The following is a 14,378-nucleotide window of genomic DNA, read 5'->3' on the forward strand; positions in this document are numbered from 1 at the left end:
CATTGGCTGAACTCACAAAAATGTTTAACACCAAATGTGGTTTTATTGAGTTTGTTTGACCTTTCTGAGCAGTGCTGAAGAGGTGATCAGCCTGCCTCCATGCAGTGTACAGCTCAACTGTCGTACCGTAGCCATGTCTAAGGAATATGAGGAAAAAGAGTAACCAGGAGAAGTCACCCCAAAGCTTAGGGAAGCAAATGATGCCCGATATCCATTTGATCTGGCCTGTTTCTGAAGGCAGCAGTGGGCACATCTCTAGCTCCATCTGTCTCTCTTACCAAGGAGAAGAGACACAGACACTCCCGGAGAAACCCGATGCTGTTTTTACAAGAACAGAGGAAACGCAGGCAACTGCTGCAGATAGGAAGCAGAATTTAAGGGGTAAAATAACCACGCTTGCTTCATTCATAACCATTTCTACCCAAGCAGAACTTGGCAAGGATATAACATGGGAACAACTATAACTCATTTCCCCTCTTTTGAGACAAAAACGAAGGCAGTGACAAGAGCAAGTGAGCAAGGAGTTTATTGGTGCTCCCCAGCAGGATGTTCGTTAGCCTTTCCAGACAGAACTCAAAAGCCCTGGCATTTCCTTCCATAACTCACTCAGAGCTGCTGCTACTCCTGAGCTTGTCACAGAGCCCAGTCCCCTTGAATCGGCTCTCGGAGCATCTGTGGTAGCCCCATCCAGCTAATCTACGCCTGCCACCTGTCCTGGCTCTTTCACAGCAAAAAGCAGCACAGCATGCCCCGAAAACCTTGATTATATGGCAGGAAAAAATCACAGCAGCCTGAATCTGATTCTGGCAGGTTTGAGACAGTTTTACTTGTGAGAGCAAAAGTCTTAAAAATGAAGCCAAGGACAGGGATGCTCAGCCATCGCAGCTGGAGGGACAAATGCACCAACAGACACTATGCAATTTCACAGCCATCACTGCTACACCTGCCAGAGCTCAACCCACTCAGCTCATTCTTTGCTCTGATAACCACAAATTGAAATGAGGCCATGCCCAGTTCCCCATGCTCACGCACCTTCTCAGCAGAGAGGATGGTCCCCCATGCCAACATCCTTGGCAAGGCAGGGGTGGCAAGCAGACAGTGCATCTTTGGGCACGAAGTCCCTGCCGTGTCCCGCTATCAGTCACTGGCAGCAGGAGCATGGTGGGAAAAGCCATGTGTCGTTCACTGGCACAGAGCCCATGAGGTGCCCTAGGACCCACATGCTGCAGAGCCACACTCCAGGGGTTGCACATCTGGGGAGAAGGGTTACCACAGCTGTCTGGCGTATCTGGGGATGAAGGGTTCCCACAGACATCTGGCACTTGTTCCGCACACAGGGAGAGTGGGGGACATGGCCGGGGATGGATGCAAGCACCCAACTGGAAGCCCTTGTGCAAGATGGGAGCGGAAGTACAACTGGCAGTGCTGGTGTAAGAGGAGAGAGGGTGCATGCTTTATCCCATGGGGGCATGCAGAACACTCCAAAAAGTCACAAAATAAGGGGGACCAGTCCCATGGATGAGGGGAACACGTTACCCAGCCAGGGTGCATTGGATGGGTGTGCACAGATGCTACATCAGTGGTGCAGGGGGCTGACAGGTGCACAGCATGGAGCAGATATAGGGACATCCCTAATGCATGGTTCCCATTCCCTGCTGGAGGACAGATACCTCACAGCAGCTGGCAAGGGGCCCAGGAGCTCCTGTGGGAGTTGGCACCGGAGGCTGTGGGCAACTGAACAATGCTGGGATCTCAAGGAGTTCCCAGTTTGTGTACCGGGGCAGGGAGCACTAGGTTCCCACACACTGAGGTACGGGGAAGTGCCCTGACCCAAGCCAGAGAGACCAGAGCTGGGCACCAGAGGGGAGAGGAGGTTGTCTCCAGTGCACAGGGACAGCGGGGGGCGCTCCTGGGGCTCCGGGTGCTGCAGGGGCCCCAGCTGCCCGCACAGAGGGGCTGGCTCTGAGGAAGGGTCCTCAGCTGCATGCACAGGGGCTGGTGAATTTGCGCGTCCTCAGCTGCATGTGTGGGCTCGGAGATGGATCGCCGTTCCCGTGCCAAGGGGCTGGCTCTGGCGGGTGCCGGCTGCATGCTCGGTGCGGTCTTTCGCGGGGAATCCCGCTAAACGAGCACGGTCTGGCTTTTTGAGTCCCCGGCTGCACGCGCAGTGCGGCGTGTCTCCGACCGGCCGCGCCGCTCGTCCCTGCGAAGGCGGCTGGCGAAGCGGCAGTCGGTGCCCGGGTAGCGGATCCGCCACAGCCCGGCGTGCGCGGCGAACACCAACCCGGCGCAGCCCGGAGGCGGCGGCGGTGGGGGGTGGGTAGAGCGACAGGGGTGGCCGCCGAGCGCCCTCGCAAGTGCTGCCGGTACTGCCGCGGGTGGGTCTCGTAAAAGCGGTGGGTGCCAAGCGCCGCGCCAGCAGCTCCAGAGCGCACAGGCTCAGCTCCAGCGCTCTGCCCAGCATCACGGCGCACGGCGGAGGCGGAGGAAGGTGCCGAGCACGGCTCGCTCCTCGCACGCCCACCCGGGGCCGGGCGCGGAAACTGCAGGGCAGGGCGAGGCAGGGCAGCGAGACGGGAGAACCGGGCGGAAGCCACCGCCAGCCCTCCCGCAGAGCGAAGTGAGGCAACGTCGCTCCCGGCATGGGCATGCGCAGCAACATCCGCCCGGCTCGGTGCCGGCCTGCGCAGACGCATGGGCCGCCCCGCCCCGCTCCCCCCGCCCCCGGTGATCCTTGCACCTGCGCGGTACGGAAGCACGGCGCCATGTTGCCGGAGACGGCAGGGGGGAAGCGGTGAGCGGGCCGGTGTCGGGTTCCCCCCCTAGCCCGGAGGGCTACCGCCGAGCGGAGCCTCCTCTGGCACCATGAGCGGCGGCGGAGGTGGCGGGCGGGTGTGCGACCTGTCCCGGCGCAACCCCCAGGAGGACTTCGAGCTCATCCAGCGCATCGGCAGCGGCACCTACGGCGACGTCTACAAGGTAGACGCAGCACCGCGGCCCGGGAGGGTGGCGGATGCCGTCTCTTCACCCCTCCCACGGGGGCGGGTTCCGTTGCCCAGCGTCTGGGGTCTTGGCCAGCCCTTCTCTCCAAAATCTTGGAGGGGAGAGGAGCTTCTGTTGGCAAGCGACGCACCCCCCCTCCCCCCGCCCCTTTCCCGACACCGGAGGGGGCTCCCGGGCAGCGAGGTCTTCTCACGTCCGCGCCCCTGGTGGGATCTGCCCCGTCCCCGGTCCTGGAAGGGGTCGCTGGTCGCGGGGCCTCCCTCCACGCGCCGCTGCCTGCCGCCGGCCTGGCCGCGTCCGTGGCTTCGCCGGCCCGTGCGAGAGGGCGATCCTCCGTGCCCGCCTCGGCGCCTGGGGACGGCCGGGCCCTGCTGCCGCCGTGGAGCTGGCGGAGTGGGACCGTGACTGTCCGGCTGCGGCCACGGAGGCGCCCGGGGAGCCGGTTCTTGCCGCTGTTGGGTGCCGGCTTGGGCGTCTCTTTCATGGGCAGAGCCCGAGGGGTGGCCGGCCCCCCTCCAGACTGAGCCGGGGGTTGCGGAGGTGCGGAAGGTGCACAAGGTGCACGCTTAGTCGCTCGTTTTCAGCCCAAATGTCTCTTGAAGTGCTGTGCCTGAAGGCGAGCAGGGCTGTTCGTCTTGGCTACTGCTTCCGTCGCTGTCTTGGTGTAAGTACCAGTGAATATGGTAAATTTTGTGATGATGTCTGTAAAACGTGGGCCTGGGGAGTCAGGAAAGGTATTGTTAGGATCAGAGTCTTTCGTGATCCTGTCCTAACTTCAGAAACGTAGGAAAAGCAAAGCTAAAGCAACAGCAGCCGAGCATAAGTTTAGCTTTTTGGGCTTTATAGTACACTTGACGTTTTTCTCTGCTCTGCAGCGTATGTTATTTATGTATCCAGGTGAACTCTTGCCTGATGGGATGCGGCAGCCTGTCTCTCAGGTAGGATGACACTGGTTGTTACCTGCTCCTGTGTGGTGGCAGAGCAGAGGGGACAATTTAGGTTTGTCGCATGCAGCCTGTTGGAAGCATCACTTTAACCGTGTGCTGTCTAAGTGTCTTCTGGCCTGCTTTTGTCGTCACAGGGCGGGTGGGTGTGTTTAAGGAAACTTTTATTGGTAGGCAGAACTGTAGGGAAATATTTAGAGCCATTCCGCAATTTGAGGTGCACAGAACTGGTGTTGATGCTGCCGTTGACTCTAAGTGAATGTGCCTAGAATGAAGTCTTGTTTGGGTTGGGGCGATTTTGTTTTAATCTCAGCTCTCTTAAATGTTACGAAAGTTTCAAGACCTAAATCTTATTGTTACTGTGCTCTTAGTGTGCTGACTCCCTGATTTATTAATTGTTTAATTGAAAGAGGTTTTGTGTTTTCTCCACCTCACCAGCTTTCTTTCAGTATTTGTGTACTACGCCGGTGTTTTAATTATCCAGGTCTACTTGTCTTATGCTCTGGTTTTTTTTGGTTTTCTCCAAACTTATCTTGATGTGCTCAGCTCAATTTCTGTTGCAGTTTTTAACTGGCGTATTGACTCTGTGATATCTTACCAATCAGATTTTTTCAGTATTCTGTACATGATTTTGATGGATGTGGATTAGCCAAGTCATCTGTGTTTACGGTTTAATTTTAAAGACATTACCTTGAACCAGAGAGTGAATATTTGCTTTTTCAATACTACTATGCATCTGGAAGCTGTTAAGTTTCATTGGATTTGTCAAGGTTTTCTTGATTATTACTGTCTTTACATTGCAGTAGCCTTCAGTTTCGTGCTCTGTGAGTGGCCAATCTTTGGCACTGCTTGTGACTTTTTTTTGTTTAAGGCACAGAAGGTCTTTTCTCCCTCAAAGTGAAGTTGTTTATGTTTACAATCTGCCTGTTACAGCTGAGATAGAAGGTGATATATCAGGACCAGGATACACTAGGCTGATATTACAATTATTTATTTCCTCTAGATGAGAAAGAGGTGAGTGCTTTATGATTAGACAATGTAGGGAAAATGAGACATGATTTTTCTCCTGGATGGATTATTGCCTGTTTCATTTTGAGGCAAGGTCTTGCTCAGGGTGCCTTCAAAGTGGAGCATGAAAGTAGCCCAAAAATAATAAAGCAAGCTGGTTACCTTTAGTGTGACAAAGAGGAAGTAGTACAGTCCTATGTGTCATCCACATAGAGAGCTTACTAGGGTTTTATCTTAAATTTGTGAGGGGTTTCATAAAGCCTCTTTCATTCGCTTCATCCTGTTGTCTGTAGGTGAACTTTGCGGTTGATTAAATAATTGTGTGAAGTTGAGATTAGCCATGTGATGATGGTGCTCATCAGTGGTGGGATTTCAGCAGAGTGGTTTCAAGCACTGGATGTACTCGGGCAGCTTCAAACTATTTGTAAATTGTGGTTTTTCCTCTTTAGCAGGGAGATGTGTGTAGGGAGTTGTTTCTGCTGCTAGTAGGTAGAGATTGTTGCCTTGATAAGATGACAATCCTGATATGTTGACATTCTTGCTAAATGCTGACCTTTCTATAACCTGCTTTCCTGGCAAAGTGTTGAGGAGCTGAAAGCAGAGCAGACTGGTGTCTACTTCCTTGCTCCATTTTAGTTGAACTGAGGTACAACAAGACATGGGTTAAATATTTGATTTGGTTTTTTTAAAAAAAAAGTATCTAAAAAAAAAAAAGGCAGAATCTCTCCTCTGAGGATTTTTGAATTTGAAGCAAGAGCCTGTGGTGTGGACTGAACTACGGAGTCTTGAAAGGAACGAGGATATGGGTCAGACTTGATCCTGCTGCTATGAGTCCTGCTGTTTAGCTGGTACCTGGAAACATGCTAGTGCACAAGTATGGATTTTTGGCTTGAACCAATATTTTATAATTATCTGCCATCACACCCAAGTTCAGCTTTCAAAGAGGCTTTGGAGAAGACAATAACAAATTAATCACAAGAAAGGTAGTGGGTAACTTGTTCATGCCGTTAGCTCTCTGTCAAATATGCACAGTCAACAATAATGTGTCTCTTCTAACTAGCACCAGTGCAGGTTTGTTGTAGGAGATGAAGCTTCATCTGGATCACTTAGTTCTTAATGTTGTCCTGGGGACATAAACATTGGACACAATGCTGTTTTCAGTGAAGGTCTGAAAGAGAGATGATGTTTGGGTTTTTAGAACTTTTTTTCAGTGAAGCTATGTTGCCATGATAGGTCGCTAAAATGTTGATATTACAAAGTTCTTATTAAAAGTTTAAGTAAAACACAGGATTTAAAATCAGTTCCCTTGTCCAGAGATGTCTTCTCTCAAGACTGCTAATGTTAATGGTGAAATCAAGTTCTGCTTTGTGGGATGGTTGATGTATCTGTAACAAAACACAGACACATGATCTGCTAATAGTGTCTTTCTGGAGTTGAGTGTTCTTGAGTGTTGCATATCACGTTTTCGTTTGTATGGTTTTGTCTTCTGTATCTCAATAAACTTACTTGCCAAGTAATGCAGTTTCATCTAAAGTCTAGTTTAGAGACTGAGAGCAAAACTGCTTTTCTGCTTGCAGTTACATGTCAGGAAGATTCTTGAGTTTAACCTTCTGTTTCTGTCAAATATTCTTGTCCAAAATGACACCTGCTGGAAAGAATGAAAATTATTTATGCTGGTGTACAAATCGTTTCTGTATTTCACTGTTGCAAAGAATTTAATTATGTAGCATGGTCAGCCAAGTGTAAAAGAGGAGGTTTTTTGGGTTGTGAAAAAGAGACACTGTCCTGTCCTGCTCAGGTTCAGGAAATATTCCTAGAGTTAAATGAGGTGGTTGCTTAATTTAGTTTGGTCTCTGTTTACTCTGTATCTCATTTAGAAAGACTTTTCTGCCTCTTGGTATGAAATTGCCATTCTAATTGTCCATAGTCCCAAACCCTCTGTAATTTATGCTGTTCTTTTGGGGTTTGGGTTTACAAGTGCTGCAAATGGTATTCTGACAGAGAATTTTAATTAATAATATTAATAATACCGCTATGATTTTCCTGTTTGCCTCCATCCTAATAGCTTTGTTTTGGTAGTAACTGCACATAGATTCAAAATATATTCTGAGGCAATTGCAGGTCCGTTTATTTTGTTCATATGATTAATTTGTATCATGGCATACCTGGGGAGATGGAGTGGGGGGAAATAACTGCTTTGGTTTAATAAAGGTTGAACTACATTTGCCATCTCACAGGTCGTTCATTTAGTGTGGGAGGAACCTTCCAAAGACTTTCAGCATCTTACTAAAAGAAAAGCCCTTCATTTACTTTCCTCTTTACTGAAATTCAAATAGTTCTGATAATTAGTGAGATTATTGTTCCTGCAAAGGTATCTGCCTTATTTCAGTTCTTTTTGTCATTTTTGGCTTCAGCCAGTTAACAAACGCAGACGCAGAATTCAGCAGGGTGCGCTTTGCTTGATACCTCATTTTAAAGAAAGAAAATGCCTGATTTTCTCTTCCCCAGCCCTTTGCATGGGCATTGGTTTTGGTGAGGGAAGTCATGTATCTCAGCATGATTCTGTGGGTATCTCTGGCAACAGTTGGTGACTGTTCCTGCTTTCTGCTGTCAACTAGGTTTGAGTCTCTGGTTTCTGATAGCACTCCTGTGTGTTGCTGGAAGAGAATGTGTCCAGAACAGATGAACCTGAGGAGTCTCCTGTTTTGCAGAGTCCTACACGCAGATCTCTTCTCTGTGTGCCTGCCCTTGCTCCTCTTTACTGAGGTGATCCAGTAAGGCATCAGTAGTTCTACAGCTTTGCTGCTTCTGAAATATTGAAACCGTGCCTTTTATCTGTGTGCTGTTTGTTAGGTGTTCTGGTCTTCCTTCTTTTCTGGATTGACCTTACAGCTGTTGAAACTTCTTTTGACTTCACTAAGAGTAAATGTCTGTGTTTTGAAGGCTGTCTGTTTTAACTTTAATCATCTTTTGAAGCTTGTCAGTCAGGCAGAGAGGAGTGGATGTTTTGCCTTCCTGTTTTTACTGTGCTGATTGACTACTACAGGGCCTAGTTTCTGTGACCGTGGTTCCTTAACCAAGAATCCGTGCCTTGCTTAGGGATTTTTGTTTGCCTTCATTTCAGATCTTTTTGTTTAACATCACCTTTATCAAAGCGTTGCTTTCTAAAATTGTAGCTGTCGTGTTTTGGTATCACACCTGCCACCAGAATGTGGAACCTAATTATTTTTAGCATAATTGTTAGTAGTTCAATTCCTGTTAATTACGGCTGTGACTTCATAGGATGGGCTGAACTGATGTAAGAGCTTGCTGTTGCCTGAGAGGGGCCATTCCCTACCCTGCTCCTGGCTGTCTTGCTGCTTACCTCGTGTTTATCTCTGGCACTCAGCATGATCCCCGGCTGGCACGGTTAGCTGACCTGGCAGAAAACTCGCCAAAAAAGGAGAGGCAAGTGGGTTTTTGCTGGCTCGGAGAGCTGAATCAACTCCTTGGGCAGTCCTGTGGGTTCGAGAGAGTCTGAAGGGGAGGACTATAGGGCTTGGAAGCGAGAGGGTTGGGAAGCCGATAGTTAGATGTGTTTTCCTGAAGAGTGGAGCTAATCTGGGTCAGGAAACCTGTCTGTGCCCTGGGACCAGTTGTCCCATGAAGAGTAGCAACTTGTCTAGAAATTGCTCATGTGCATTTTGTTCAACAATTCATGTAGGAATGTGATGGTTTTTGGCATCATCACGTAAGACTTTGTGATGAGTATCTTCATATGTTTTAATCAGATTTGTTCCAAAACTGTCATTAGCTCCTACACACCTTCTATGTTGCTTCAGTTGCCATAGCAGTCTGCAGAGCAGAGTGACCTGTGGAGCCGTAGTCAGAGAAACAAATTCCTGACAGCTGGACACAGCATTGTCAAAAATAAATAAAAAAAAAAACCCACAACTCTCTTTGTTGGACTACCTATGTCCCTGAAGCCTGTGAAATTTTTCCTGCTTGGCTTGCACATCCCAGTGGCGTGCAGGATGCATAATTTCAGGATCTCCCTTGTGTCTGCTACAGCTGTACTAGTAAGGTAATCAATGAGAGACAAGTTGCCCCAAAGCATGTCTTTAAGTATTGACAAGACTCTCTGATGATCTCAGGTCTTCATTAAAGCTTCAGTAATTTTTCTTGTTAATCTTGGAGGTAAAAAAATGTTGACCTTTGATTCATTAGCATCTTGCCACTGTGTTTGTTTCTCACTGTGAAAAGAGTGTGTTGGGAAAAAAAATAAGGAATAAAAATCCTAGCTCATGCTTCAGTGGTGCCACTTTCTCATGTGTTGCCTTCATTCTCTGGTACAGATAAAAGGAACTCCTATTTTTGTTGTTCTTAATGTCTTTGTGTCTTTGATCCACCATACAGCGATGAGTGGAGACACTGCTGCCATTGGTGGGGTGGGCAAATAATGACTTACAGGGAACACTGCCAGAGAAAATTTGGGATTTTTGACAGTTTTTTCCACTATCTATCAAGTTTGGACTACTCCTTGACTTTATAGGATTCCCACTGGTCTCAGGATCTATCTGTAACCATCTGCCTGCAAATTATTTGTGAATGCCAGTATGCCCAGCATTGCAGAAGAGCTTTGCCACACCAAGAAGCAGTGAGAGATTTGAGATCAGGTGTTCTGGGAATGACCTGGTTAGACCTCTGGACACAGGAATACCAAATGCATTCATTTCCAGACTTTACTGCTGGCTATTTTTTTATAGTCTTAGGGCTTTTTTTCTCTTCCACTTGTGATTCCGCAGCCAGCGCTTAAGGTACTACTGCTCAAGGTACTATGTTAAGAAGCAATACCTTAGTGTTTGGTGAGTCTCATGGCCAATCAATAAAAGGTGTGAGCCCTTGAGCTCCTGGAGTGACTTAAATGAGACCATTAGCAGCTTAAAAGGTGGACACCTATCTGTATCTTTAAGTTCTGTACTTCTGGCCTTTTTTTGATTTGAAAGTGGGTAAGGGAAAAGCAAGAGCAGGACGGGTCTCGCCTTCTGTGCCCTGTGTAGAGGGTAGAGTGGGCATGGGATTCAGTGCAGCGGTGGTCTAGCACAGTACAGCTCTGGGTATTGAGACTACCCTGGGGAAAGGAGAGGCTGTAGCTGAGCATCCTTCAGAAGCTGCTGCTTTGGCGCTGAGGTGCAGCTTTGCTGCCCTCTCCCCATAGCTGGGTCCGGGGGTGTGGAAGTATCCTGAAAGCACTGGGCAAATGGCTCCTTAGTTTTCCATTAGTAGTCGAATGCAACAGTTCTAGAAGAGAAATCATTATCATAATTTATGTTGCTTCTTAAAGGCTTTTTAAAAATTTAGCTTCCTTGATGTTGTGGTTTAGCCCAGCTGGCAGCTAAGCTACCATGAAATCCCTCTCTCACTCCTCCTCCTCAGTGCTGTGCAGAGGAGAAGAATGTAACAAAAGGCCTGAGGGTCAAGATGAGAACAGAGAGGGATCACCCACCAACCATGGCCAAAACAGACTCAGCTCAGGTGACAAATCAATTTAAATGTTGATGCCTTCTTCAGAGAAGATAACAAGAAACAAAGCCAGATCTCAAAAACATCTTCCCTCCCATCCCTCCCTTCTTGCTTGCTCTACCTCCCCCAGTGGCGAAGGGGAGTGTGGAATGGGAGATTGCAGGTCAGTTCATCACGCCTTGTTTCTGCCACTCCTTTCTTAAAGGAGGAGGGCTCCTTACAATCTTTTCCCCTGCCCAGTGGATCCCCTTCTCACAGACTCCTCCATCCTTCCCACAGGATGCAATCCTTACCCATCAGATTGCTCCAGCACGGGCTTCTTCCCCAGTCACAGCTTCTTAGGGAGCTGCCACCCAGTCTGGCATGGGGTTCTCCACAGGCTTCAGATGCCTCTCTGCCTCGTCATCAGTCTCCAGCAGTTCACAGAGACCATTCTCTACGACCTCCTTCAGGCACAGGCATTTCTGCTCCATTGTGGGGTTCTCCACGGGCTGCGGGTGGATCTCTGCTCCATCATTAATCTCCACGGGCTGCAGGGGTGCCACCTGCTGTCTCACCGTGGGCTGCAGGGGAATCTCAGCTCCGGCACCTCCTCCTGTTCCATCTTCACTGTCCTTGGTATCTGTGTGGCCATTTCTTTCAGGTCTCAGTCCTTTTGACAAACCTCAGCAGTCCTGGCAAGAAGAACTCCTCCCAGCAGGTGCCCTGGGAGCAGGGCACTTTGGAGCTCTCCAAGCCGTGCCACTGCAGCCATCTCCAGTTGATTAGCAGTGGCCCAGCATGGGCAGCCACTCACCCGGGAGGCCTGCGGCCAGGCCCCGCCTCCCCTCTCTCTTGAGTGTAGGTCCAGCCTCCGTTTGGGCTGCCTTATCCCCATCTTAAGTAGAACATTTGCAGAGACGCTGACTGGCTGATCTGAGGGGATGGGGAAGGCCTGACCTGGCCAGAGTCTGGTCTGATCAGTTTTGGAGCTGGGGAAGTGTTTCACAGCTCCTTACAGGGGCCATTTCCGCAGCCCCTCCTGTGCTGCCAAACCCCCATCACATAAGGCCAGCACATTAAGCTTTTCACAGCTACTTACAGAGGCCACTTCTGCAGCCCCTCCTGTAAACCCAGCACGCTTGATTGCTCAGTAGAATGTAGGCTTTAGCATGACAGAGCCCTGTACAAAATGCAGTTAACCTGCTGTCTAATTGCTGCCAAGGAAGCAGGAATGCAGGAAGCATTGCATTGCTCTCATGTGCGTCCCGTAAGCAGTCACATACGCTGCAGGGTACAGCACTTGATGCTCCCTGGCCCTGCTTATCTGTTGTGAGATCCACGTATGTTGTAACTGCTTTGCAGTGGTCCGTTTGTTGATGGATTTTAATACGGAAATACAGCATAGTTAGGACATGCATAATTTAGGACTGTTGCGTGACAGTGCAAGGCTTCCTGAGCATGCTTAAAGCTTCAGATCCACTTAGCTGCCTAGTGGAGTATTTTTTGAGATAGCTTGCTTTGTTGTTAGAAAGTAAATGCAGAATGAGAGGTGTTGTTGAACAGTTCTTCCTACAAATGTGTACTGGAGAAGAGCATGCTAGCTACAGAATTCTTACTGTTTGGTTCACTGTCATTAAGCACAGATGTGGATTATTTTAAATAAGTGGTTTGGGTGTAACGAAACTCAATAATAATGCTTACTTAATGAAAGTATATGCTGTAAACCCAATGGAAAATGAATGCGTGGTGTATTTGGAAAAGAAAAAATCCTAACCTTGCATGAAACATAAATATATAAGATGTTTTAATTTATTGTCTCTTCCTGAGGTTGTTTTTGCTTAAAAAACAAAACAAAACAAAACCTGGTAAGTGACTTCACTGTTTTAGGCCCTGGTGTATCTCAGTTGCTCTTTTACTTCATGTTGTCAGAGAATGTCGAGTTGAGAATGGAAAGCTGTGTTCTGTTCTCTAATTTTTTTTTTTTTTTTGTAGGCTCGAAATGTCAACACGGGTGAGCTAGCAGCAATTAAAGTAATAAAACTAGAACCAGGTAAGTGGTTCTTAACTGAAATAGGCCATGGAGACGAAATATTTTCATGCTTGAAATATTTTCATGTACAATTGTACAAAATCAATTGAGTCCACTTATTGAAAAAAGGGGTCGTTGTTGCCTTTTAGTGTAGAACAAAATACACAGTTCTGAAAAATATAAGCATGACAAGATGTGAGGAAAAAATGTAACTGGAGAACAGTTAGAGGAAAGCTGATTAAAATTTCAACCCATGTGATACAAAAACCTGTATAGAACAAAATAAATGAGGAAGACAGCAAGGTAGAAAAGATCTCACCTGGAAAAAGCAGAGAGGGAGAAATAAAAAGAAGGAAGGCTGTTATAATAGGTGAGCATTAGTGTCTGGGAATTGAGTACATTTCCTGAAATTCTCATGGCGATTCTCATGAAGATGTCATTGTATGCTAGATTTATGCTTGAACTGTGCTTACATTGCGATTTCACAAAGCACATATGTCCTACAAATAAGTTACCAGCCTGCAAGTGCTGTTCAATTAATAAGGCTCCTGTTGAAAAAGAGTAGAATAATCTGGGAAGTAAAACGTCCAGGCTTTTTGTTTAACTTGTAACTGTTGGTGTTCCATTTCAAGATTTAATGTTGTGGCTAAAGCGGGAGGGTAATATTTCAACTACTACCTGATTTGATCCTTAAGATCTATGCAGGCAAGAAGGAAAAGAAGTTACTAGTTTCTTCCATATTTTCTCTTACAATTCGGGAAGTGATTAGAAGTGTTGTGTTTATATAACGCATGCACATTTAAAAATTCAAGACCAGACAGTATATTACTATGTAGTTCCAAAATGTATGTTCGCACTACTTTTATTCACATTGAAAGTTGTGTTGTCAGATTATCTTGCCTAGTTCTGCTGCGTGGGCTTTTTATGTCAGTTCTATTGCTGGAGGTATTTGGCTGTGCGTGATGTGAGTTACTAGTCCAGCTAAGATGAGCAGACATGCTGTGTCTCCTTATAGAACTGTAGAGATGAAACAGGGAAGGAGACTGGTGTAGTGGGAAAAGAACCATAGGGCTCAGCAGACTCAGATGATGTCAACCTTTAGAATAATGCCACTTTTTACTTGGCTGACTACTTCCACTCTGAAGAGCATGAAGTGACTTGGTTAAAGAGTGTTATATGGGTTGTGCTGAGTAGGACTCAGAGAATTGTGCTGTGGGCAGAGCCTGGGGATGCGCTGCAGCTGGGGTAACGTGCCCTCATGCTGTGCTCATGGGGATAACAGCTGGCATCTTGCAGTTAAGTTTGGCAGCCTTTGGATACCTGAGTGGTGCACAGAGAATGCACTTTAGCTACCCTCTGTTTGCTCAGTGAGCTTAGTTTCTCTCTGTAGTTGTCGATTCCGGTGACAGTAAAGGCTTGACTCACAGCTTCCAGATGTTCCAGAACTGTGGCACTGGTTTTCTTTGCAAGTTTTGCAGGTTGGGGGAGAGTGTGAAGACTAAGGGTTAATAATGTCTAGGCACTTACTCTAAAGCTTAGGCTACTTTAATATTTTGGATGCAATGAAAACACTGGTCAAATACTGGAGAAATAATGTCCTTTCACAGACAAACCTGTTGTATGTAAAAATAATTTCTTGTTTGCTCTTCAGTGTTTGCATGTGTAAAGGTCTAGTCAGGATACAGCAAACCATCAGCAATTCACCACGGATACTCGACAGTCTGTTGTGATGTTAACTTGCAGCTTGTGGTTTGAAATTTGCTTTCAGTTAAATAAAATACATGTGAAGATCGGATATCTGGTTAAAAATAATCAAATGGTTAGGTGAGGAGTATGTTAATGTATTGGGAGAAACTTAAAACATGTTTTCCTAGGTAATAGCTTGGCCAGTTCTGTTGGAATTTGTTGTT

The 14,378-nt window shown here is 47.3% G+C and overlaps 1 protein-coding gene across 6 annotated transcripts in view; it reads left to right on the plus strand.

Annotated features, from left to right (window-relative positions):
* Nucleotides 1-2,843: 2,843 nt before the first annotated feature.
* Nucleotides 2,844-14,378, plus strand: part of MAP4K3 (mitogen-activated protein kinase kinase kinase kinase 3) — a 103,448-nt gene continuing 91,913 nt past the window's right edge. For all 6 annotated transcript variants that reach the window (XM_086631823.1, XM_086631822.1, XM_086631824.1 and 3 more), the window contains exons 1-2: nt 2,844-2,979; nt 12,432-12,489. In XM_086631823.1, the coding sequence (XP_086487949.1) occupies nt 2,866-2,979; nt 12,432-12,489 (172 nt within the window). In that variant the 5' untranslated portion in view covers nt 2,844-2,865. The remainder of the gene's footprint in view (nt 2,980-12,431; nt 12,490-14,378) is intronic.

The sequence above is a fragment of the Tauraco erythrolophus genome, chromosome 2 (assembly GCF_009769465.1).
Source record: "Tauraco erythrolophus isolate bTauEry1 chromosome 2, bTauEry1.pri, whole genome shotgun sequence".
Lineage (NCBI taxonomy): Eukaryota > Metazoa > Chordata > Aves > Musophagiformes > Musophagidae > Tauraco > Tauraco erythrolophus.